At 45.3% G+C, this 26138-nt stretch overlaps 2 protein-coding genes across 9 annotated transcripts in view; both read left to right on the top strand.

The window, feature by feature from the left end:
• The window catches only part of LOC140201740 (dematin-like), an 83718-nt gene that overhangs the window by 1583 nt on the left and 55997 nt on the right, over positions 1-26138 (top strand). The window lies entirely within an intron of this gene.
• LOC140201739 (dematin-like) overlaps positions 1-26138 on the top strand; it is a 72570-nt gene that overhangs the window by 12838 nt on the left and 33594 nt on the right. For 2 of the 8 annotated variants that reach the window (XM_072266349.1, XM_072266341.1), the window contains exons 1-4: positions 13567-13681; positions 23863-23947; positions 24175-24211; positions 25771-25848. In XM_072266349.1, the coding sequence (XP_072122450.1) occupies positions 24203-24211; positions 25771-25848 (87 nt within the window). In that variant the 5' untranslated portion in view covers positions 13567-13681; positions 23863-23947; positions 24175-24202. Of the gene's footprint in view, positions 1-13554; positions 13682-14518; positions 14589-23862; positions 23948-24174; positions 24212-25770; positions 25849-26138 lie in introns of those variants that run through there. The other 6 variants (XM_072266345.1, XM_072266342.1, XM_072266343.1 and 3 more) reach the window with 5 other exon arrangements.

The raw sequence follows: 26138 nt of genomic DNA, 5'->3' as shown, positions 1-26138 counted from the left end.
TCTCTCATCCTCCTGAGATGCAACACAGAGCGTCATAGGAAGTCATTCCTGCCTGTGGCCATCAAACTTTACAACTCCTCCCTTGGAGGGTCAGCCACCCTGAGCTAATAGGCTGGTCCTGGACTTATTTCCTGGCACAATTTACATATTATTATTTAACTATTTATGGTTTTATTACTATTTATTATTTATGGCGCAACTGTAACGAAAACCAATTTCCCCCGGGATCAATAAAGTATAACTATGACTAAGAACTGTACATAGTACTCCATAGTACTCTCCCTCCCCCTCCCACTTTCAAATCTCTTACTAACTCTTCCTTCAGTTAGTCCTGACGAAGGGTCTCGGCCTGAAACGTCGACTGTACCTCTTCCTAGAGATGCTGCCTGGCCTGCTGCATTCACCAGCAACTTTGATGTGTGTTGCCCCACTTTTCCTTCGCTACATCGACGACTTCATTGGCACTGCTTCCTGCACGCATGCTGAGCTCGTTGACTTTATTAACTTTGCCTCCAACTTTAACCCTGCCCTCAAGTTTACCTGGTCCATTTCTGACACCTCCCTCCTCTTTCTAGATCCTTCTGTCTCTATCTCTGGAGACAGCTTATCCACTGATGTCTACTACAAGCCTACTGACTCTCACAGCTATCTGGACTATTCCTCTTCTCACACTGTCTCTTGCAAAAATGCCATCCCCTTCACACAATTCCTCCGTCCCCGCCACATCTGCTCTCAGGATGAGGCTTTTCATTCCAGGACAAGGGAGATGTCCTCCTTTTTTAAAGAAAGGGGCTTCCCTTCCTCCACCATCAACTCTGCTCTCAAACGCATCTCCCCCATTTCACGCACATCCGCTCTCACTCCATCCTCCCACCACCCCACTAGGAATAGGATTCCCCTGGTCCTCACCTACCACCCCACCAGCCTCAGGGTCCAACATATTATTCTCCGTAACTTCCGCCACCTCCAACGGGATCCCACCACTAAGCACATCTTTCCCTCCCCCCCCTGCACTCCACAGGGATCGCTCCCTACGCGACTCCCTTGTCCATTCGTCCCCCCCATCCCTCCCCACTGATCTCCCTCCTGGCACTTATCCGTGTAAGTGGAACAAGTGCTACACATGCCCTTACACTTCCTCCCTTACCACCATTCAGGGCCCCAGACAGTCCTTCCAGGTGAGGCGACACTTCACCTGTGAGTCGGCTGGGGTGATATACTGCGTCCGGTTCTCCCAATGTGGCCTTCTATATATTGGCGAGACCCGATGCAGACTGGGAGACCGTTTTGCTGAACACCTACGCCCTGTCTGCCAGAGAAAGCAGGATTTCCCAGTGGCCACACATTTTAATTCCACATCCCACTCCCATTCTGACATGTCTATCCACGGCCTCCTCTACTATAAAGATGAAGCCACATTCAGGTTGGAGGAATAACACCTTATATTCTGTCTGGGTAGCCTCCAACCTGATGGCATGAACATTGACTTCTCTAACTTCCGCTAATGCTCCACCTCCCACTCGTACCCCATCCGTTATTTATTTTTATACACACATTCTTTCTCTCACTCTCCTTTTTCTCCCTCTGTCCCTCTGGCTATACCCCTTGCCCATCTTCTGGTTTCCCCCCCCCCCTTTTCCTTCTCCCTGGGCCTCCTGTCCCGTGATCCTCTCATATCCCCTTTGCCAATCAACTGTCCAGCTCTTGGCTCCATCCCTCCCCCTCCTGTCTTCTCCTATCATTTTGTATCTCCCCCTCTCCCTCCCACTTTCAAATCTCTTACTAGCTCTTCTTTCAGTTAGTCCTGGCGAAGGCTCTCGGCCCAAAACGTCGACTGTACCTCTTCCTAGAGATGCTGCCTGGCCTGCTGCGTTCACCAGCAACTTTGATGTGCGTTGCTTGACAGTACTCCAAATGTATTGTACAGCTGCAGCATGATTCTTGTATTGAATACCCCAGCCTATGAAGACCTGCCTTCACCACCATATCCTCCTGAGCCTTCATTTCCAGGAAGGAAAGATTGGCACCCCAACAGTGTCTGTACCTTCTTAATGTGGCTGAGAAGATTCAGATTGTTCACGAGAATTGCTCAAACTTCTACTGTGGCAGATTTGTCATTTCCTCCCTTACTTTGCACCGTTTATTTGTTTAGTGCTCACTTTGCACTTCCTCACTTATTTATCGTTGTATTTTTATGACCATGTACACTGTTTACTCTGTGAGCTTCACATAAATTTCATTACACCCTGGTGTATATGACAATAAATTACTTAGTATCTCTGTACGTCACACCCTGACGTTCTCTGCCATTTACTCTGTATCCTGCCAGAATTTGATGTCCCAAAGTGCATTACTCACACTTGCTTGGATTAAAATCCATCTGCCAAATTTTTCAGCTGATCTGTGTCCCAATGTATCCAAAGGCAATTTCTTCAATGTTCGTGAGTCAATTTTTGTGTTGTCTGCAAACTTGATTATCAGACTACTAAATTCTCATCCAAATCTGAATATATTGTGCGGTATGTACAGTATATTGTAAAGAACAGTGGTCGCAGTACTGATCCCTGCAGTATACCACTGGTTACAAATTTCCAATCTGAGAAACACCCTATCCACCACTTCCCTCTGTCTCCTATTGCAAGACCAATATTGGATTCAGTTTGCCAACATGCCTTGGATTCCATGTACTTTTACCCTCTGACCAACCTACCATGTGGGACTTGGTAAGAAGCCTTACTGAAGTCCAAGGAAGCCATGTCTACCACACCACCTTCTTTATAGAGTCATTGAACACTACTGTACTGAAATAGACAGTTTGGCCCATCTAGTCCATGCTGAACTATTAATCTATCTAATCCCATCGATTTGCACCTGAAGGATAGTCCTCATACTCCTCTCATTCATGTACCTACCCAACTTCCTCTTAAATGTTGAAATCGAACCTGTATCCACCACTTCTGCTGGCAGCTGGTTCCAGACCCTCACCGCCCTCTGAATGAAGAAATTCCCCCCCATTTTCCCTTAAGCATTTCATCTTTCATTATTAACCCATGACCTTTATTTCTTGTCTCACCCAACCTCAGTGGAAAATGCCTGCTTGTATTTACTCTGTCTGTACTCCTCATAATTCTATATACCTCTATCAAATCTCCCCTCATTCTCCTACACTCTAGGGAATAAAGTCCAAACCAATTCAACCTTTCCCTATAACTCAAGTCCTCGTCCCAGCAACATCCTTGTATATCTTTTCTGCACTCCTTCAATCTTACTGACACCTTTTCTGTAGGTAGGTCACCATAACTGCACACACTACTCCAAATTAGGCTTCACCAATGCCTGATACAACTTCAACATAACATCCCAACTCCTGCACTGGGTAATTTGATGGATAAAGGCCAATGTGCCAAAAGCTCCTTTTATGACCCCATCTACCTCTTCCAAGGAATTATGGATCTGTATTCCTGGATCCTTCTGTTCTACTGCATTCCTCAGTGTCCTACCGCTCACTGTGCAAGTCCTACCCTGGCTGGTCCTCCCAAAGTGCAACACCTCACACTTCTCTGCATTAAATTCCATCTGCCCATTTTCAGCTCATTTTCCAGCTAGTCCAGATCCTGCTGCAAGCTTAGATAGCCTTCCTCACTGTCCACTACACCCAAAATCTTGGTGTCATCCACAAATTTGCTGATCCAGTTTTAGCATCCAGTTCTTTGATATAGATGACAAGCAACAATGGATCCAGCACCAGTCCCTGTGGTACTCCTCTAGTCACAGGCTTCCAGTCAGAGAGGCAACCACCTACTACCACTCCGGCTTATCCTGCAAAGCCAATGTCTAATCCAATATACTATCTCATGATAAGTGACTGAAACTTCTTGATCAATCTCCCATGTCACCTCCCTTGTTAAAGGTCTTGCTAAAGTCCATGTAGACAACATCAATCCACTGCCTTTCCTTCATCAAGTTTTCTGGTAACTTCCTCAGAAACCTTTATAAGATTGGTGAGACATGACCTACCACACATGTTCACTATTGCTTATCAGCTCCTGTCTCTCTGAAGACTTGTATATCTAGTCCCTTAGAATACTTTCCAATAACTTATCCACTACCGATGTCCGACTCCCCGGCCTATAATTTCCTGGCTTATTCTTAGAGACTACCTTAAACAATGGAACATCATCAGCTATCCTCCAATTCTGCGGTGTCTCACACTTGGCTAAGGACATTTAAAATATTTCTGCTGGGCGCCCTGCAATTTCTGCGCAAGCCTCCCACAAAGTCCAAGGGAACACCTTGCCGATCCCTGGGGATTTATCCACCCTAATTTGCCTCAAATCAGCAAACAGCTCTTCCCTTTAAAACAAACCTATCTGATCTATGAGACATGATCTCCCCTGCACAAAACCATGCTGACTCCTAGCGAGAACTTACCTTTCTAAGTGAACATAGGTTCTTACATGGGAAACTCATCCAGAAGATTAAGATGCATGGGATCAACAATGACTTGACAGTGTGGATTCAGAATTAGCACCCTCATGGATGACGGAGAGTAATGAAGAAGAGTCTCAGCCCAAAACGTCAATTGTTTACGTATTTCCATAGATGCTGCCTGACCTGCTGAGTTCATCCAGCATTCTGTGTGCGTTGCAGGGGTAATGATTGGACTTGTTCTGGCAGGAGATCACACCAGTGCTATTCTTCAGGCATCTATCGAGAACCTCTGTATGTTTCTGTGTGTATATGTATTAAAAACCGATGGAAATGTATGTGAATAGATCATTAATTATGCAGATAATACAAAGATGGCACTGTTAATGGTGTAGAAAGTTGCTAAAGGACACAGTGGGATATAGATCAATTGCAGATTTGAGTGGAGAAAAATGGCAGATGGACTTTAATTTGGCCAAATGTGAGGTGTTGCCCTTTGGGAGATAAAACTTAAATGGAAAGTACACAGTTAATGACAGGACCCTTATAGAATTAGGCCATTCAGCCCATAGAGTCTGCACCGCCATTCTATCATTGCTGATTTATTATTCTGTCAACCCCATTCTCCTGCCTTCTCCCCATAACCTATGATGCCCTGATTAATCAAGAACCTATCAACCTCCACTTTAAATATATCCAATGACTTGGCCTCCTTATCTCTTTTCCAAATGGATGTCCCTCCATTCTGATGCTGTGGCCTCTGGTCCTAGACTCACCCACTGGAGGATATAATCCTCTCTACATCCACTCTATCTAGTCCTTTCAATATTTGATGAGATTTCCCCCCTCCAATCTTCGAAACTCCAGCGAGTACAGGCCCAGAGCTATCAAATGCTCCTCAAAAGCGTACCCTTTCATTTCAATAATTTCTCATGAACCTCTTCTAGACCCTTTCCAATGCCAGCACATCTTTTCTTAGAGAGGGGGCCCAAAACTGCTCACAATACTCCAAGTGCCATCTGATCAGTGCCTTATAAGGCCTCAGCATTACATCTTTGCTTTCATATTCTAGTTTTCTTGAAATGAATGATAATATTGCATTTGCCTTCCTTACCAGCTTGCAAGTTAACCTTTAGGCAATCCTGCAAAAGGTCTCCCAAATCCCTTTGCACCTCTGATTTTTGAATTTTCTCCCCACTTAGAAAATAGTCTAAGCATTTATTCTTTCTATGAAAGTGCATGACCATACACTTTCCTACACTGTATTTCACTTGCCACTTTTTCCATTCTCCCAATCTGTCTAAGTCCTTCTGAAGACTCCCTGCTTCCTCAACACACCTGCCCCTCCACCTATCTTCTTTTATCTGCTGCAAACCTGGCTACAAAGCTATCAACTCCATCATTCAAATCTTTGACGTATAAAGTGAAAAGAAGCGGTCCCAAAACTGACCCTTGCAGAACACCACGTCACCAACAGTGAACCAGAATAGGCCCCCTTTACTTACACACTTTGTCTTTTGCCAGTCAGCCAGTCTTCCATCCATTCTATTATTGTTCCTGTAATACCACGGGTTCTTATCTTACTTAGCAGTCTCATGTATGGTGCCTTGTCAAAGGCATCTGGAAATCCAACTACTGACACTCCTTTGTCTATCCTGCTTATTATTTCCTCAAAGAATTCCAACAGATTTGTCAGACAAAATTTCCCCTTAAGGAAACCATGCTGAGTTTGGCCTATTTTATCATGTGCCTCCAAGTACCCCGAAACCACATTCTTAACAATCAACTCCAACATCTTCCCAACCACCGAGAACAGACTAACAGGCCTATAGTATCCTTTCTTCTGCCTCCCTCCCTTCTTAAAGAGTGGAGTGACATTTGGATTTCTCTGGTTCTCCAGAAACATTCCAGAGTCTGGTGGTTCTTGACAGATCATTACTAATGCCTCCACAATCTCTTCAGCCACCCCTTTCAGAACTCTGGGGTGTAGTCCATCTGGTGCATGTGACTTATCCACCTTCAGACCTTTCAGCTTCGCTTTAGTAATAGCAACTACACTCATTTCTGCCCCCCGACACTCTTGAATTTCTGCTAGTATCTTCCACAGTGAAGACTGATGCAAAATACTTTTTATGTTCATCTGCTATTTCTTTGTGCCCCATTACTACTTCTCCAGCATCTTTTTCCAGTAGTTCAATATCCACTCTTGCCTCCATATAGAGCATATGAAAAAAGTTTTGATATCCTCTTTTATATTATTTGCTAGCTTAGCTTCATATTTCATCTTTTCTCTCCTTATGGCTTTTTAGTTGCCTTCTGTTGTTTTTTAAAAGCTTAACAATCCTCTAACTTCCCACAAATTTTTTGCCCTCTCTTTTGCTTTTATGCTGTCTTTGACTTTCCTCTTCATCCTCCCTTTTGACTGTTTCTTCATCTTTGGGATATATCTATCCTGCATCTTTTGAATTGCTCCCAGAAACTCTAAACATCGAAGGTGTCTGCATAAGGTGATAGGTCACTCCATTACAGGAAGTATGTGGAAGCTTTGGAGAGGGTGCAGAAGTGGTTTACCAAGATGCTGCCATAAGGGGAGGTTAAACATATGAGTTGTTTTCTCTTGAATAGCAGAGGCTGATGGGAGACCTGACAGGTTTATAACATTATGAGAGACATAAATACGGTAGGCAGCTGGTACCTTTTGCCCAGGGTCGAGTTGCCTAATATTAGAGAGCATGCATGTGACGTGAGAGGGGAAAATTGAAAAGATAAGTATAGGTCAGGTTTCTTTGCAAGAGAGTGGTAGGTTCCTGGAATGCACTGCCGAGGATGGTGGTGGAGGCAGATACGAAAGAAGCATTTTAAAATCTCTGAGTCAGGTGCATGCTTGTGCAGAGAATGGAGGAATATGGGCAAGCAGAAGTGATGAGGTGTCATTAGTTTGGCATAACGTTGTGGGTTGAAGAGTCTGTTCCTGTTCTATACTGATTGGAAGCAGTTTGTAGAAGCATTGTTTTGAGGTGCTACCCAGCCCCTAAAGCACATGGGAGGTGATGGAGAATTTATCATCAATATCTACTTTTGCTGAAAGCTGGCTGCCTAGAAATGGAAAATGATCACTGTTGATGTGTGTCAGTGTGAAGCTTGATTGTCATATTATGGGGTTGTCATTGGGGGCTGGTTTACTGTAAGGCACATCTGTCAGTGCACTTCAGAGAAGCAGTCAGTAGGAACGTGGGACTTGGTCTCATTGCGTGCGTGTGTGTGTGTGTGTATATACAGAGTCAATAGTCCACTGTAATTCAGTGACTGAGAATGGGGTGAGGTTGGCCCTGGAAAACTGTTGATAAAAGACAAGCATGTTCCTGCTTCTCCTGTGCATTATTCCTTTCAACCGGAAGCTTATGGGTGTGAAATTCCATTTTGCAGAAGAGAAGATCAGAGGAGGGCTGGAGCAATGCCTCTGCCTTTCTGAATCCCAGTCTGCACGGGGTCTGGATTTCCAGTTGGTTAGATCTGTCGATAATGTGCAATGTTCCATCTAATTTGTAATGACCAGTGTGCGCAAAAATCTTGTGCTGTGCAACTTTTTGCTCAATAATGACAACATGTGCACACTGAATAATTTCTTCAATGAAAAACAGTATAAAGAAGCCAGTTCTAAAATCTGCAGACAAATCATCACAAACTCCATGTTGTCAACACTGTCCGCATCAGGAACTGGAAAAGGAATCAGTCCTCAGTACAATCGTGAAATGTACTTTACATGCCAATGAAGTAGAGGGTGACAACCTCCTGTGCGCAGTTTAAATTCCTTTGTGCGCTCGTAGCAAAAGATGTGCATGTTGCACACACCTTAGAGGGAACATTGGTAATGTGTCATTTCTGAGGGTGAGTACATTTGAAGGAGATGCTCCACAGTCAGTTTTGTGAGCCAACAAGACTGTTGCTGAGGGTCGAGCTGCTGAGCTACCACGGGGATTTGTTGTGCTGTGAAGGTCATATCCACTTGGCCTTCAGTACACAACAATTCCTTGGACAATGAGAAGGGGGCAACAACCTTCTCAGTGGCAGACTGCGGGGAGGTCCCTCTCTACTTCCCATAGTCGAACCTTTCTAGAAGACGTTCCCAATTCCAGTGTTTCTGAGCTGCCCTGAGATCATGAATTTGTCAGAGAAGTACTGTTCCACCATGTTTTAGCATTTCATAGAGATTTCAGCATCAAAGAGATGTGGTAACAAATTCAAAATATTTTAAAAACTAATTAGATAAATATTTGCAAAAGAAAAATAATTACCAAGGGAAGAATGGGCCATTGTCCAAGTGGACATAGTCGTAGTGGTGATCTTAAGGCTTTAGCTTCTCAAGGCTTCAGTGAAGAGAGGCTGCACTCAGAGAAAGCAAAGGAAAGAACAGCTCAGGTTTGTTCCTTTTCTTTATATCTGCTCATCTAGGTAGAGATGACAGGCAGGATAGTGCAATGCTCCTCTTGTGGGATGTGGGAAGGCCAGGAGACCTCCAGTATCCCTGACAACTACAACTGCAAGAAGTGCATCCAGCTGCAGCTTCTAACAATCTGCGTTAAGGAGTTGGAGCTGGAGTTGGATGTACTCTGGATCATTCGGGAGGCTGAAGAGTCTGAATAGATAGGACATATAGAGAGGTAGTTACACCCAAGGTGCAGTACAAAGGAAACTGGGTGACAGTCAGGAAAGGGAACGGTGTTAAGGAACCAGTGCAGAGTACCTTTGTGGCCATCCTCCTTAACAGCAGGTATATCACTTTGGATACTGTCGGGGATTTGGAGGAGGTTGACCTATCAAAGGATAGTCACAGTGGTCAGGTCTCTGGCACTGAGTCTGCTTCTGTGACTCAGAAGCGATGGGTGAAGAAGAGGCACGCTGTGGTGATAGGGCATACATTAGTTAGGGGTTCTGTGGGCGAGAATAAGATGGTATATTGCCTCTCAGGTGCCAGGGTCCAAGATATCTCGGATTGTCCTCATCATTCTTAAGTGGGAGGGTGAACAGCTGGAGTTCATGGCCCTTGTAGGTACCAATGACATGGGTAGGATGAGTGAAGAGGTTCTGCATAGGCAGTTCAGGGAGTTAGGTGCTAAGTTAAAGGACAGGACCTCCAGGGTTGTGATCTCTGGATTGCTGCCCATGACACCTGCTAGTGTGGCTAAGGAGTTGGTGTAGGAGGGAGGGCATTAGATTTTTGGATCATTGGGCTCTCTTCCAGGGAAGGTGAGACCTGTACAGAAGGGATAGTTTGCACTTGAACTGAGGAAGACTAATATCCTAGCGGGAAGGATTGTTAATGCTGCATGGTGGGGGTCAAACTAGAGTTGCAGGGGGATGGGAACCAGAATGCCAGAACAGTTGGTGGAGGGGTTGTGGAGGCAGATGTTGGTAAGACATCAGACAAAGTTAGGAATCAAAAGGTTGAGCATGGTGTGACAAAATCGAAAAGGGTGAATACAGGACTGAAGGAGTTGTATCTGAATGCGCATGGTGCACGGAATAAGGTAGATGAACTTTCAGCACAGTTGCAGATTGGCAGGTATGATGTTGTAAGCATCACTGAATCATGGCTGAAAGATTATAGCTGGGAGCGTAATGTCCAAGGATACACATTGTATTGAAAGGACAAGCAGAAAAGCCGGGGGGGGGGGGTGCTGCTCTGTTGGTTAAAAAATGAAATCAAATCATTAGAAAGAAGTGATATAGGGTCAGAAGGTGTTGAATCATTGTGGATAGAGCTAAGGAACTACAGGGTAAAAAGATACCCTGATGGAATTGTATACAGACCCCCAAAGAGTAGTAAGGACGTGGCTTACAAATTAAAACAGGGGGTAGAAAATGCACGCCATAAAGGCATTATTACAATAGTCATGGGGGACTTCAATATGCAGATAGATTGGGAAAATCAGGTTGGTGCTGGATTACAGGAGGGGGAATTTTTAGAGTGCCTACAAGATGGCTTTTTAGAGAAGCTCATGGTTGAGCCCATTAGAGGATGAGTTATTCTGGACTGGGTGTTGTGTAATGAACTGGAATTGATTAGAGAACTGAAGGTTAAAGAACCCTTAGGGGACAGTGATCATATTATGATCGAATTCACCCTGAAATGTGAGAAGGAGAAGCTGAAGTCAGATGTGTCAGCATTACAGTGGAACAAAGGGAATTACAGATGCATTGGAGAGGAGTTGGCCAGAATTGATTGGAAAAGAACACGGGCAGGGATGATGGCAGTAGCAATGGCTGGAATTTCTGGAAGCAATTCAGATAGCACAGGATATATACATCCCAATGAGGAAGAAGTATTCTAAAGAAAAGATGACGCAACCATGACTAACAAGAGAAGTTAAAGCCAAAGAGAGGGCATATAATAGAGCAAAGATTAGTGGGAAGTTAGAGGATTAGGAAGCTTTTAAAAACAAACAGAAAACAACTAAAAAAGTCATTAAGAAAGTAAAGATGGAATACAAAAGTACACTAGCCAAAAATATTAAAGAGGATACGGAAAGTTTCTTTAGATACATAAAATGTAAAAGAGAGGCAAGAGTGGATATCAGACCGCTGGAAAATGATTCTGGAGAGGTAGTAATGGGGGCCAATGAAACAGCAGGTAAAGTGAATAAGTATGCATGGTTTCTTCAAGGGAAAATATCCCTGACAAATCTGCTGGAATTCTTTGAAGAAATAACAAACAGGATAGACAAAGGAGAATCGGTTGATGTTGTGTACTTCGATTTTCCGAAGGCCTTTGACAAGGTGCCATACAGGCGGCTACTTAACAAGCTATGAGCCCATGGTGTTACAGGAAAGATTCTAGCCTGGATAAAGCAGTGGCTGATTGGCAGGAGGCAGAGTGGGAATAAAGGGAGCCTTTTCTAACTGGCTGCTAGTGACGAGTAGAGTTCCACAGGGGTCTGTGTGGGACTGATTCTTTTTACATTATATGTCAATGATTTAAATGATGGAATTGATAACTTTGTTCCAAAGTTTGCAGATGATATGAAGATGGGTGGAGGGGCAGGTAGTTTTGAGGAAGTAGAAGCTACAGAAGGATTTAGATTAGGAGAATGGGCAAAGAAATGGAGATGGAATACAGTATTGGGAAGTTTATGGTCATGTACTTTGTTAGAAGAAATGAAAGGGTTGACTGTTTTCTAAATGGAGAGAAAACATCAAAAAACCTGAAATGCAAAGGGACTTAGGAGTCCTTGTGCAGGATTCCCTGAAGGTTAATTTAAAGGTTGAGTCTGTGGTGAAATGGCAATGTTAGCATTCATTTCAAGAGGACTAAGATATAAAAGCAAGAATGTAACATTGAAACTTTATAAAGCACCATTGAGGCCTCACTTGGAGTACTTTGAGCAGTTTTGGGCCGCTTATCTTAGAAAGGATGTGCTGACATTGGAGAGGGTTCAAAGGAGGTTCATGAAAATTATTCCAGGATTGAATGGTGAAGACTCTGGGCCTGTATTCACTAGAATTCAGAAGAATGAGGGGTGATCCCATTGAAACCTATCAAATGGTGAAAGGTCTTGATAGAGTGGATGTGGAGAGGATGTTTCCTATGGTGGGAGAGTCTAAGACCAGAGGACACAGACTCAGAATAGAGGATCATCCTTTTAGAATGGAGATGAGGAATTTCTTTAGCCAGAGAGTGGTGCATCTGTGGAATTCTTTGCCACAGGCCAAGCCTTTGTGTACATTTAAGGTAGAGGTTGACAGATTCTTGATTGGTCACGGCAGGAAGGGACATGGGGAGAAGGCAGGAGACTGGGGCTGAGAGGAAAACTGGATCAGCCATGATTAAATGGCGGAGAAAACCCGATGGGCCTAAAGGCCTAATTCTGCTCCTAGTCTTATGGAATGTTGGGTCAGACCCCCCCAAGAGCCTCGCCTGTTCGGATCAAATATTATCGTTCTGTGCCTTCTGACTCAGCATTTGACAACCTGCTGCCCCATATTCCAGTGTCTTGCTGAACCTGTGCTTATCAGTCTACATTATGCCTTGGGTAACTGATCTACACTGTGTCCTGAGTAAATCCCCATCACTGGGAAATTTCCTCCAGTTCTGCAAACATTCAAGATCCCAGATATAATTGCGGCAAAGATGCCAATGCCCTATAATTCTGACCTTTGATCCTTAGAAGAAATGCCTTTGAATGAGCATTTTGACACTCACCCCTCGTCACTTCTTTTTCACCTTGCCATAGAAGGTTAGGGAAATTTGTGCTGGGGCATCTTACGCAGCAATTAAAGATTAGCCAGACCACAGAGGCTGTCAGTGAGTTCTCAAATCACTTAAGATGCTGCTTCAAAGAAATTAATAAATTAATAATGAAGTAATTGAATATAAATTCCACAGCTACAACGGAGAAGTTAGAATCTGCACCTCGGATTAGAGCAGATCTTGGATTTGATCTTCTAGTTATGTGACAGCTGTAGGCTGGGAAGTGTTAACTGACCGGCTTGTAGATTTTGTCATCGAGCTGCTAACAAAAGCCCGCTCCACCTGTCAACACTGGAGATCAAAACTGAAAGTGCTGGAGGTTTTGAGTTGCCAGGAATGCACAGCTGTTTCAATGCACGCCTAGGGAGGCCTCCAGCCATCCACCTTGCTCTGTCAGGCACTGCGCACTTTCTGTTCGAGGCAGCTGAAGTAGAAACCAGCCAGTCACAGCAGACAGCTGCGTCTGGATGGGGAAAGTGGTCCCGCTAGCCTGTGCCGCTGGATGTGAGGTTTGGTCACAGCTCCTGTGATGCACGCAGTGATACAGGTTCTGATTGATGCTGTTTTGTTTTGTCTGCTTAACAGTCACACATGCTTTCAGCTGTTTTAGCTGATTTGGATAAACTGTTTGCGGCGAGAGGAGAGGTTCCTACTGATTGCAGGTCCCTCAGGAAGCTGCAGCCTGCGAGCAAGATCCTCGTGCAGATGCAGGTCTCTGAGAGTGCAGTTGCTATGGTGATGTGAGCAGCAGGCCCAGGGTGGAGGCAGTCTTGTTTTTCTCAGATAAGGCCCTTCGTAAGGGTGGGGATTCCTCGTACAAGTTACTAACAGAAATAATTAATGCGGTAACCTTTTTTTCCCCCATGGATTGACGTCTGTAACATACGTGACTCCTCAATGTCATTTACTTGCGTTTTTGAGATGACGAGCCAGAATTGCAAGGAGGTCAGTACTGTTGGTGTATAAAGTTAGCAACAAATCAATCTAAAGAAGTGGACATAAACTGTGAGTATCTATAAACTATGCATGTTTCTAATTATTGAATGATTATTTAAAACTGTGTAGGAACCCTATGTTTGGCTGTCCTGCTGACCCCGAGACTGGGCCTCAGAATGATCACAGCCATTTACAGCACAGTTCTTTGAAAGAGTAGGCTAATTAACACCATTCCCATCCCTGTGTTTTTTTTTCTCTCCAGCATCACTTGGGTCAGTTGTGGTTTGGACAAACCCAAAAGGGAAAGAAGTCACAATTCCTTTTCCTTAGTCCATACCTCCCTGCATGGAGATAGACTGGTAAAGATGATGTATAGCGTGCTTGCCCTATATAAGAGTCAGGAAATCGTATTGCAGCTATGTAAAACTGAGAGTACTATGTGCAGTTACATTACAGGTAGGATGTGGGGGCTAAGGAGGGAATACTGCCTGGTTTAGAGGGCATGTACTGTAAGGAAAGGTTGAATAAATGGGTTGTTTCTCTGGAGGCTGAAAGGAGACCGTAATAAAAGTTTATATGATTATGAGATGCATCGATAGAGTGAACATCCAGTACTTTTCCCCCCAAGGGTTGAATACCAGAGGGCATAGCTTTAAGGCGAGAGGGGGAAAGTTTAAAATGTGTGGGATGAGTTTTTAACAAAGAAAGTGGTAGGGTGCCTGGAATTTGCTGCCAGGGATGATAATGGAAGCACATCAGATTGTGATGTCCAAGAGGCTTTTACTTCGGGGCGTGAATATGAAGGGGATGGAGGAATATGGATTGTGTGCATGTGGAAGGGATTAGTTTAAGTTGGTATCATGCTCATCATGGGCTGAAGGGCCTGTTTCTGTTCTGTGTTCATAGATGAAATGAAGAAGAGTTCACACGGTTTCTCTGGGACGAAGGGGTGGTCTTGTGAGGAAGAATTGTGCAGGTTGGGCTTATACTCTGCGCGTTTGAGAAATGCGAGGTGACTTTGAGTGATTTGACAGAGTAGCATACAAAATCGAAGCTGGAGCTGTCATTTGACATTCTGAGTGAAGATATTCCTGCTCAGAATTTTGCTCAGACTCAAATTTCAGTCCTAAATGACTGGCCCTTATTCTCAAACTGTGACCTCTGGTTATCGACTGCTCAGTCAAGAGAAATATCCTGACTGGAGGCTGTAAGAATTTTGTGTTGACAAGATTCCTAAGCTTCAAAGAGCAGAGACCCAACTGACTGAATCTTGCCCCACTTTACCGCTCACTATACTATGCCCTCGTTCACTCCCTCCTTTGTGTGAATGTCGTTTAGATCGGGAGACAAGTTTTGTATATGATAGCACAGGATTAATCTTGCCAAGGCCTTGTGTTATTGCAGTAAAACATATTTACTTACAGTTGGGCAGATGAAGCATCAAAATGGGCCCTGCAACTAACCGAGTCTGCACTGACCATCAGGCCACCATTTTTACACCAATTGTATCCTAATCCAATTTCACTCCCCATGCACCCATTAACTCTGCTGGATTCCACCACTTGTCTGCACACTAGTGACAACTAGTAGCCACTTAACGTACCAATACACACATCTTTGGGCTGTTGGAGGAAGCCATAGTGCTTGGACAAAACCCCATGTGGTCACCATGAGGAACCTCCACCCCACACACACACATCAGCACCCGAGGTCAGGACTGAACCCAAGTCATTGAGTTGCCCACCCATTGCATTCCTCCACTGTGCTCCTCACTGCAAGAATGCCTGGTGTTTAAGCTTTGTGCGACAAAGCCATTGACTATTTTGGGAATGTGCCTTTAAGAGCGGTTACGAGGCATGTGTGTCTTGGCCTTCGTTAGTCAGGGGACTGAGTTCAAGAGCCACGAGGTAATGCTGCAGCTCTGTAAAATCCTGGTTAGATCAAACTTGTCTTCGATTCTGGTTGCCTCATTACAATTCTGTAGGTTGCAGAAGCTTTGTAGAAGGTGCAGAGGAGATTCACCAGGATGCTGCCTGTTCAGATATCATGCCTTATGACGATAGGTTGAGCGATCTAGGGCTTTTCACTTTGGAGCGAAGGAGGTGACTTGACAGAGGTGTACAGTACGATAAGAAACATAGGTCCTAGACTTTTTTCCCCAGAGCGGAAATGGCTGGTATGAAGGGGCATCATTTTCAGGTGATTGGAAGAAAGTAGAGGGGAGATATCGGAGGTACATTTTGTACACAGGGAGTGGTATGTGTGGAATGCACTGCCATGGGCTGGTGGCAGATGTATTGGAGACATATAAAAGACTCTTAGATAGGCACGTGGGTGATAGGAAAAAGGAGGGGAGGGTTAGATTCATCTTAGGTCAGCACAACATCATGTGTTGAAGGGCCTGTACTGTGCTGTAGTTTTCTATGTTCTATGTTCTAAGTTGTGAAGATATATTTTCTTATACTGACAACTCAGCCACACCCCTGTGTGTGGGAATTCTCTGTGCTGAAAGAGCTGAAATGTAGTTGCTGAGATACTTCAATTTCAAAATTTCACTGAGCAACTATTTTCCAAGAAAACCCCTCCGAAATAAATCAAGCAATGATTGCACTTAAATCCTCTGGTAATAAAGACAGTTTATAATTTACCTTCCTGAACTTGTGCATTTGCATGTTCTGTGGGCTGTGATCAAGGTCTCCTTGAACATCAGTATTCCCCAATCTTTCATCATTTTAAAAAATTATCCTGCAATACCATCTTGTTTGCCAATGTAGACGACCTCACATTCTTCCACATTTCAATTTGCCCACTCATTTAGATTTTCCATATCTCCTTCTTACATCCTCCTTCCCATAATACCACCTAGTTTTATATCATCAGTATTGCTGCCCTTAGATCATTGATATAGAGTGGGGCTCATGCTGACTGAGAACTTCCTCGAGTGGCGACTTGTGTGGCGGCATTAAGCTTGTTGACTAATCTGTGTGGGTTCATGTCAAAAGCCTTTTCTAAATATTCCCCATCCACTGGTTCCCTTTATTTACTCCTCCAGTCACTCTTGAGCTTGTTGACTACAACTGACCTGTTCAAGATGATTTCCCTTCCATTACTGCGTGCTCAGTGTTTGTGCATGGTTTCTAGGTGTTTAATAACGATATATCATTGTTCCCTAACATTCTGCGGCACTGGGTTTGAACTGTTGAAATGTAGAAAGAAAGTATTTCTACTGGTTTAGGTTGAGAATTAACGAGAGAATGTGTCAGCAAAAATTAACTGATGTCAGCAAAATACCCCCAGCCAAAGAGAGGGACGAACAATGGGCAATCAAATCCTGTGTTAGAGTCCAGTCGATCAGCACAATACAGTGTGACTGGCACACACAGCTGGGGGCCCCAGGCTGCTGTTTTCTAAGTGTGTTTAATAATTAAAGCGTGTTGCAAAGCTATAACCAAAGGGCAATACGTGTTTATCTGTCACCTGAATCATTCCCAAAGCAGCTCTCAGAATAGCGAGGTACTTTCAGACAGGTAGTTCTCAATACAGAAGCCTCTCACTCCAGGCCCTTTGGCCGTGCTCCATATTGATGTAGTGCTGGATGGCTTTACCTTCAACACTCCTTTCCCTGCCTCTGTGCCAGAGTACCACGTCTCGGTCATGGCTGGCAGCTGCTCAGTTAGCTAGTGGCCTTTATTTATTTATAAGAGGGATGTGTCCATCACCTCCTGATACACATGTGAGTTTGGGATCTGAACCCAACAGCACTGAAGTGTGGTTGGATGACCGTCATGGCTGATGGTTGTGAGAGGTCACCGCATAGGTTATGAAGTCATGCAAAAAGAACCAATCCATCGGTGACCATCAGCTACCCACCTGTATACTCATCCCATCTCCTAGCATGTGGTCTGTTGCCCTGTCTGCCACGGCCATTCATATACTCATCGCGATACTCCCTATTTATTGTGAGAGTCTTCAGGCAGTGTGTTCCAGATTGTAACCAAAAAAAAATATCCGTCAGATCCTCTCTAAACCTTTCTCTTCCTCTTAAACCTATGTTCTCAAGTATTAGATACCTCTGCCATAGGAAAAAGATTTTTACTATCTACCTATCTATGTCTCTCATAACTTTTTGTGCCTCTGTCAGATCCCACTCAGCCTCTCCAGTCCCAGGCAACATCCTGGTGAATCACCTCTTCAGTGCGATCACATCATTCCTATTAACTCCTTCAGTACCACCCCTTCCACAGTGTGATGCTCCCTCAGTCTGATGCTTCATCAGACCCAGCCCTCCCTCAGTACTGCCCCTCCCACAGTGTGACGCTCCCTCAGACCCAGCCCTCACTACTACCCCTCCCACAGTGTGACACTCTCTCCATATTGCCCCTCCCACAGTGCAATGCTCCCTCAGAACTGCTCCTCCCACTGTGACTCTCCCTCAATAAAACCACTGCCCCAGTGCGGCACTTCCTCAGTGTCACCCATCCCTCAGTTTGGCTTTCGCTCAGTGCAAAGCTCCCTCAGTACTGCCCAACCCACTGTGCAACACTCTCTCAGTACCAGCCCTGCCACATTGTGACGTTCCCTCAGTACTGCCCTTCCCTCAGTACTTCCCTTTCCTCAGTACCGCCCCTCCCACAGTGCGACGTTCCCTTGGTACTGCCCCTCCCTCAGTACTGCCCCTCCCTCAGTACCAGCCCTCCCTCGGTCCTGCACTTCCCTCAGTAACTCCCTCCCACAATACTGCCCCTCCCTCGGTACTGCCCCTCCCAAAGTGTGACACTCTCTCTCAGTGCCCCTGGTGTAGAAGCAGCTCCCTACCTGGGTGTGATTGCGGCCTCTGAGTCGCTATTGACAATTCAAGGTACAGTATTGGAGTTGGTTTATTTTTGTCATTTGTACCAAGATACAGTGAAGGTCTTGCACCTTGTTCAGTTCATTACACAGTGTATTGAACAAGGTAAAACAATTTACCAATGCTGATTCAAGTGTAAAAGCACTGAAAAAGTGCAGTGTAGGTAGACTGATAAAGTGCAAGATGAGAACGTAGATTGTGAGGCCGTGAGTCCATCTTATTGTACAAGAGATCCATTCAAGTGTCCGATTATAGTGGGATAGAAGTTGTCCTTGAGCCTGGTGGTATATGCTTCAGGCTTTTTTATCTTCTGCCCGATGGGAGAGGGGGGAAGACAAGGTCCAGAGTGGGTGGGGGGGGTCTTTGATTGTGCTGGTTACTTTAATGAGGGAGTGAGAAGTATAGGCAGAGCCCCTAAAGAGGGGGCTGATTCCTGCAATCTGCTGAGCTGTGTCCACAGCGCAGTGTCGTTTCTTGTGGTCACATGCAGAGCAGTTGCCATACCAAGTTGTTATGCATCCAGATAAGATGCTTTCTATGGTGAATGGATGAAAAATTGGTATGGGTTGATGGGGACATGCCACATACCTTTAGTCACCTGAGGAAGAAGAGATGTTAGTGAACTTTCTTGCCCACAGCATCCAATGTAGGTGTCTTTACTGTCCAGATGCTCCAGAGAAGAGTGCAGGGCCGGGGGGATGGTGTCCACTGTAGACCTATTTTGGCAATAGGCAAATTGGAGTGGGTTGTGGTTGTCTGGAAGGCTGGAATTAAAGTGTGTCATGATTAAAGTCTTTTGAAGTGCTTCATGATATCGCATGCCAGAGCCACTGGGTGGCAGTCATTAAAACACGTTATCTGATTTTTCTCGGGTACCTGTCATGGTCCAGATCAGGGATCCCTTTAAATTTACCTTGTTTATGTTATGATCCGGACCGTTGATTCCCTGTTTTCCCGTGTCCCTCGACTTTGGTGATTAGAGGCAATTAACACTCGGCTGAACTGGTAGTTTATAGTCTCCAGCTTTCAGCCGTTCGGCGCGGGAGCATCTGCAAAGTCACGGTGTGCCAATGTCATCTGGCCGGAGCAAGCCTAGTCTCTGCCGAAGCGAGTGCCGCTAATTCGCCTCTCCTCACCGGAGCAACCCTGTCCAATTACCTCGCCAAAGCGAGCCTGCAAAGTTTCCTCACCGAGGTGGGTCCGTCAGTTAACCCACCAGAGGGAATCAAGAACCGCTGTCTACTGTTCCTGGGGTGAGTCAAGAGCTCGCCACTACCCGGAGGCTCCAAGTCAAGTCCTGGCCCTGGCGGCTTCCCAGTTCTGTGTCAAGTCCTGGCCCTGGCGGTCTGTGATTCCTGTCCTACCCCCTTGTCTGCCCCTCTCGCCTCTTGCCCTCATCTGCAGCCCCCGCCTGCACTTCGGTCTAGTTCCATCACCGGAGCTAGATAGGTACTGTCTGTTGTTCATTCGTGTTGGTCTTGTCTTGTCTTGTCTTGTCCTCGCCTCCGTGGGGTAACTCAGGCCGTCTTGCCGTTGCCCCGTGGGGAGTCATGTCTTGTCGTGTCTTGTCCTCACCTCCATGGGGTAGGTCAGGCCGTCTTGCCATTGCCCCGCAGAGGGTCTTGAGTCCCGGCCCTATGTCCTGTACCCAAGGAGGGGTCCCAGCTCTCTGTTCTGTGTGTGAGTCCCAGCCCTATGTCTTGTACCCAAGGAGGGGTCCCGACTCTGTGTTCTGTGTATGTGTCCATGGTTCCATGTACCTGCTCTCCCGAGACCGAGGCTCTGTTTTCCATGTTCCTCCTCTCCCTAGCCTATGTCATGTCCATGCCTGATTCTGGGGTCTGAGCCCAAGGCAAGACTCAGGTACTGGGTCCTTGCCCAGTCTCGGGCTCGGAGTCCATACCCTAGCCTCTTCATGTCTCCTCTAGTTCTGGGAGCCAATTCCGAGTCCAAGCCCAGACCCTTGGTCCCAGCCCAGTTGTAGCCCTGAGTCCTTGTCCAGTTCGCTATTTCCTGCTCCTGCCTTGCTCTCCTGGTATCGAACAATAAACTAAATCTAAGTAACCTCACAAGATGAGTCTTGCATTTGGGTCCACCCTTGCTCCCAAAGCCCCCGCCATTGTGACAGTACCAGGATAATAGTGGTCTTCTTAAAGCAAGAGGAAAACAAAGCCTGAAATAAGGAGGCTAGCAAATTGGATTAGTGTAGGGAATGGAGGAACGCAAAGTTATGAGAGGGGTAGGTAGGGTAGATAGAAATAATCTTTTCGCTGCAGTGGGGGTGCCTTGGACAAGAGGGCAGAGGTCAAAGGTGAAAGATTGAGAGTGGTACTGAAGGGGAATATTTTCACTGTGAAGGTGGTGGGGGTTTGGACTGGGATGCCTGAGGTGGTGAAGGCAGCATGGAAGGAAGTCTGGACAAGTAACTCATTTGCCAAGGCAGAGAGGGCTAAGGATCTAATGGTGAGCAGGTGGGATGAAGGGCCTGTTTCTGTACCTGGGACAAAATGACCTTACACAGCCCCTTGGCCCAACTACTCCATACTGATTGAGCTAGTCCTATTAGTCTGTATATGGCCCATATACCTCTAAACCTTTCCCATCTATTCTTCCTCTCTTCTCTTCTTAAGCCCATCACCCCTACTAGGGTATAGGCCACCGACAACTGCTGACCAGAATCCTCAGTCCTGGGCCAAAGGTTGATCAGCCCTGTGGCTTCCACTATCACCACATGACCTCACACATTTTCCAGGAGAAGATCCTTCCTCTTTGGAGCCTCTGTTAGTATTCCTGTAGCACTGGGTTTCTCTGAGATGGGGTTGCTAGCACCATGCCCAACCCTCCTCCTTTTGCAGCCGGGCTTGGGGCTGTCCATTGTACAGTTTTTCCCATTCATGAACATGTGTAAAGATGTTGTTCTTGTACATGCCTGTACCACTTACTCAGTCCATCTATCCTCTGTGTCAAAAACTTACCCCCCAGGTGCCTTTTAAATCTTTCTCTTCTCATGTTAAACCTATGCCCTCTGGTCTTGTATGCTGCCACCCTGGGGAAGAAGACTTTTACTATCTACTATGTCCACCATAATTTTAGATACTCAGTTGGCCACCCCTCAGCCTCCTACACTCCAGTGAGAATAAACCAGCCTATCCATCTCCCCAACAGAGCTGGCAACATTTCTGTGAATCTTTTCTGAGTCCTCTCTAACTCCATATCATCCTACTGTAGGGCGAGCAGACATCCTGTACAGCTGTAACATGATGTCCCAACGCAGCATGCCAAATACTTTCTTTGAAAGTTCAAAGTACTTTTATTATCAAAGTATGTATGCAGAGGTTCGTCTTCCCCGCAGAGAGTCAAGGAACAAAGAACCATGGAACCAACCCGATCAAAGAAAATCATCAACCCCCCACGCATTAAAAAAACACGCAAACGGTAACAAAAAAAAAATCAAAAGCAGAGAACCTAAAACCCGAAAGGCATATTTCAGTACCGTTCAGCTCAGTGTTCATTACCTGCGGGCCACCTGACTCAAAAATTGCCATAGTAGTAGTAACAATAAAAGAGCAACCAGAACTGGGACTAGAAATAGAACACATCATCACATCTAGAAATCACACCACCCTGTCACCAATTTCAGGGAATTATATACCTTTATGCTTGAGTCTCCCTGTTCTACTATACTCCCCAGGTCCACCATTCACTGCACATGTCCTCCCCCACTTTATCTTTCCAAAATGCTTCATTTCACACTTGTCTGAGTTGAATTCCATCTGCTATCCCTTTTCCCACTTTCCCTGTTGATCTAGATCTTGTTGTGGCCTCAGACAACATTCTTTGCTGTCATCCACAAACTTACTAAACATGGGGAATAATTTTTATCCAAATCCTTTAAATAGATGACCCACAACAGCGTCCTCAACAGTGATCCCTGAGGCACATCATTGGTCACAGGCCTCCAATTTGAAAAAACTCTCCTCTACCATCATCCTCTGATTCCATCCACCAAACTGATTGAATGAAATATAAATATTTATATTTACTTAGCAAGCTCACCCTGGATCTTCTAGACCAGTCCAGCATGTGCGATCTTGTTAAAGAGCTTGCACAAGTCCATGTAGACAACAGCTACCATCCTGCCTTCATCAGTTCTTTTGGTCACCACTTCAAAAAACTCTCAAGATTCAATGTGAGAAATATTCGTGAGACACTAATTCCCATTGACAAAGTCATTGGCTATCCTGCTAGTCTTCCCAAATACGGGTGGATCCTGTCTCTCAGAATCTTTCCCACTACTTATGTTATGCTCACTGGCCTGTAGTTCCCTGGCAAACCTTCTTAAATCAAGGCACAACATTAGCAACCCCCACCCCCACCCCCCCGCAGTCTTCAGATATCTCACCCATGGCCAAGGAAGATACAAAAATCTCTCACAAGGAGGCAGCCATTTCTTCCTTTGCACCCCACAATGTCCTAGGGTACACTTATGTCAGAGATTGGGGATTTATCCACCTTTATGCACCTCAATACTGCCAATGTCACCAGTTTCATAATGTTGATGATTGTAAGGTCATCCCTGCTCTCTGCCCTGAGTCCCCTAGCTTCCATGACCTTTTCCGTGATAAATACAGACAAGAAATATTCACTTAAGACCCTGCCCACTTCCTTTGGCTGCACACCTAAATGCCCAAACTGTTCCTTAAGAGGATTATTCTCCCCCTACTTACCCCCTTGCTCTTAATGGACTTATAGAAACTCTTATAATTTTCCTTTGCCTTACCTGCAAACAATGCTGCGTCTAATTTATAATGACCAGTGTGTGCAAAAAATCTTGTGCTGCACCATTTTTTGCCCAGTGACAACAACGTGTGCGCACTAAATAATTTCTTAAATAAAGACAGTGTAAATAAGCCAGTTCTAAAATCTGCAGACAGTTCATGGCAAACTCCACGTTGTCCACACCGCCCACAGCAGAAACCAGAAAAGGAAATGTGATCGTGTACAATCATGAAATATACTTAACATGCCAATGAGGTAGAGGATGACAACCTTTTGTGCGCAGTTTAAATTCATTTGAGCGCTAGTAGTGGAAAACGTGTGTGCGCGCATACCTTAGATGGAACATTGCCAACAATATTCCATTATCCTCTTTTTTGGCCTTCTGATTTCCTTTTAAGGTGTACTTCATCCCTTATACTCCCCAAGAGATTGTCTTGGTCCCAGCTGCCTGTACCTGATCCTTTCCTCTTCCCTTACCCTGAGGATCAATAGTCCCCATCACCCAAGGTACCCTAATTCTGCCAGCCTCACCCTTACTTGAAAGACTAGCAGAGCACGTGGGTGAAATGTAGTCAGATATTGACGAGAAAAGTAGAGGCTAAAGCTGTGTTTCCACCCACAGGGAGGAAGGAATTACTGAGTGCAGAATGAAGCAGGAGGATGGGGCTATGAGAATGCATTGATTTTGATCATCTAACCTGATACTGGTAGGTGCAGGATTTTCAATGTTAATACTTTCTCCCTTGACACTGACACTGGCAACAGCTTACAATAGCTTTTTCAATATTTTACTTTTATCCTTAAGTCACAATAATTCTGGTGGTTTAAAAAGGAGTGGCAGAGCCCAGCGAAGAGAGGTGATTCAGCAGACACAAGTGGATGTGTCATAATCTGTGAAAGTATCATTCCTGATTATCCCATTCTCTCTCTTTAGGCTTGACAGACAACCTGTTACAGGCAACATGCAGAAGGTATGTTTCTGTCAACTTTGTCGGCTTGTGGTTGTGAAATACTCAGGACAGGGAGTTTAGATTCTTCTGTCTTGTTTTACTCTGTGTTTTTGTGAAACCTCGGCTGAGGAGGTGGGCCCTTTTCATCCAGCCATCCTCTTACAGTCAGCATCTCCAGAAGCAATTTGTTACCCACTGAGAACATTAGTGACAGCTTTACATTGTGCTGGCACGTCCTCCTGAAGGGGATAGGCCCAGTGTAAATGCAGACACATGCCAGGGACCCACATAAAACGGTGCACACACTGGGGGAGACCCATGTAAACACAGGTATATGCCGTGGGGACCTGTGTAAATACTGACACTCCAGCGGGAAACTGTGTAACCAGATGTGCACCAACTGGAATCCGAATAACAAAACTAACACACACCAGCCTGGACCTGTATGAACATGGACACATGCCAGCAGGGACACATGCCTGGAGGGACCCATGTTAAAACTAACACAAATTGGCCTGGACCCATATTAACACAGACACATGCAGGCAAGGACCCATGTAAACAGGGACATGCACTGGCAGGGACCCATGTTAAAACTAACACACACCAGCCTGGACCCATGCCAGCAGGGACACACACCTGCAGGGACCCATGTTAAAACCAACATGCTGGTCTGAATCCATGTAAGCATAGCCCACGCTGACAGGGACCTAAACAAACACTGAGACACTTGCATGAATTGCAAAATCAAGTTTATTGTCGTTTGCACAAGTACATGCATGCACAGGTGCAATGAAAAGCTTACTTGCAGCAGTTTTGCAGGCACATTGCATCATGTAAGCAGCATTTACAAAGAAAACAAAAATCATACTCTTCCTTTACCCCAAAAAAACTTAAAATAAAATGAAGTCCATTTTAGTATAAAGTGATCAAAGTGCTGTGAAATTGCAGTGATTAGGATTGTGCCAGTTGGTTAAAGAGCTGAATGGTTAAAGGGAAGTTCTATTGTGAATGTTAATCATATCAGGGACCCAGGCTGATATAATATTTACCATATCTCCGTCTTGTCGTCAGTAGGCACTGGTTTTGACAATACTTATTGGAAGGGTAGGGTCCTGGTGCAGGTCAAAGGGCGTAGGCAGTTTAAATGGTTTGGCATAGACCAGATGGGCTGAAGGGCCTTTTTCTGTGCTGTACTTTCCTATGACTCTATCTCCATCAACATCAAACGGTGGGACTTAGCAAAAAGAGTAAGAGACACAGAGGACCTGGGAACTGCTGTGCTTGCTCTTTCCCTATGCTGCAGACAGTGGGATAAGGACTATGTTGCTCAGGGCCCTGGGGACTGCTAATTAAGTTTTCTGGTCCTGGACCCACAGTCACGCTGCGTATAGGCTGATGCTGAGTGGCAAAGCAGAATAAATCTGTAAAGGAACTGCGAACACCTAAATGAGGAGAAAATATATCTTGTCTGTTTTTAAAAGGGCTAAAAGTAAGGTCTTTTGAGTTTTATCGGGATTACTGGCTGTGTGCTGCTGCTCTCTGTCCTCACAATGCTCTTCCTGCACTCACACCCACAGCAGCTACAGACTTCGACGGGGACCGTCTCCTCCAAGCACACAGGCAGTGCTCCAGGATCGCCGGCTTCTGCCATCCGTGTGAGTACCGAGAGAATTCCCGGGACCTTTCCATATAAACAGGTAGAATTGTAACAGCGGGTGGGCATTGAGTCAGCTGCTGTATACCACCCCTTCTTGCTTCCGATGTCTCAGCACCTGCTGCCCTCCTGTGTCGACTCAGGCAGCTTCTGAGAGCAACGAAGGACAGGTCCTGGTTCCTCAGGCGCGGCCGTGTCTCCCCTCCCAGGTCGTTTCTGGTTCTGCTACCAGCACCATGACCCTGTGAGTCAGAATTTGTCTTAATCCCTGATGCTCAGCATCTCACATGT

The sequence above is a fragment of the Mobula birostris genome, chromosome 8 (assembly GCF_030028105.1).
Source record: "Mobula birostris isolate sMobBir1 chromosome 8, sMobBir1.hap1, whole genome shotgun sequence".
Taxonomy (NCBI): Eukaryota; Metazoa; Chordata; class Chondrichthyes; order Myliobatiformes; family Myliobatidae; genus Mobula; species Mobula birostris.
Note: the sequence above shows the minus strand (reverse complement) of the source record. Positions and strands in the feature narration are given on the sequence as shown.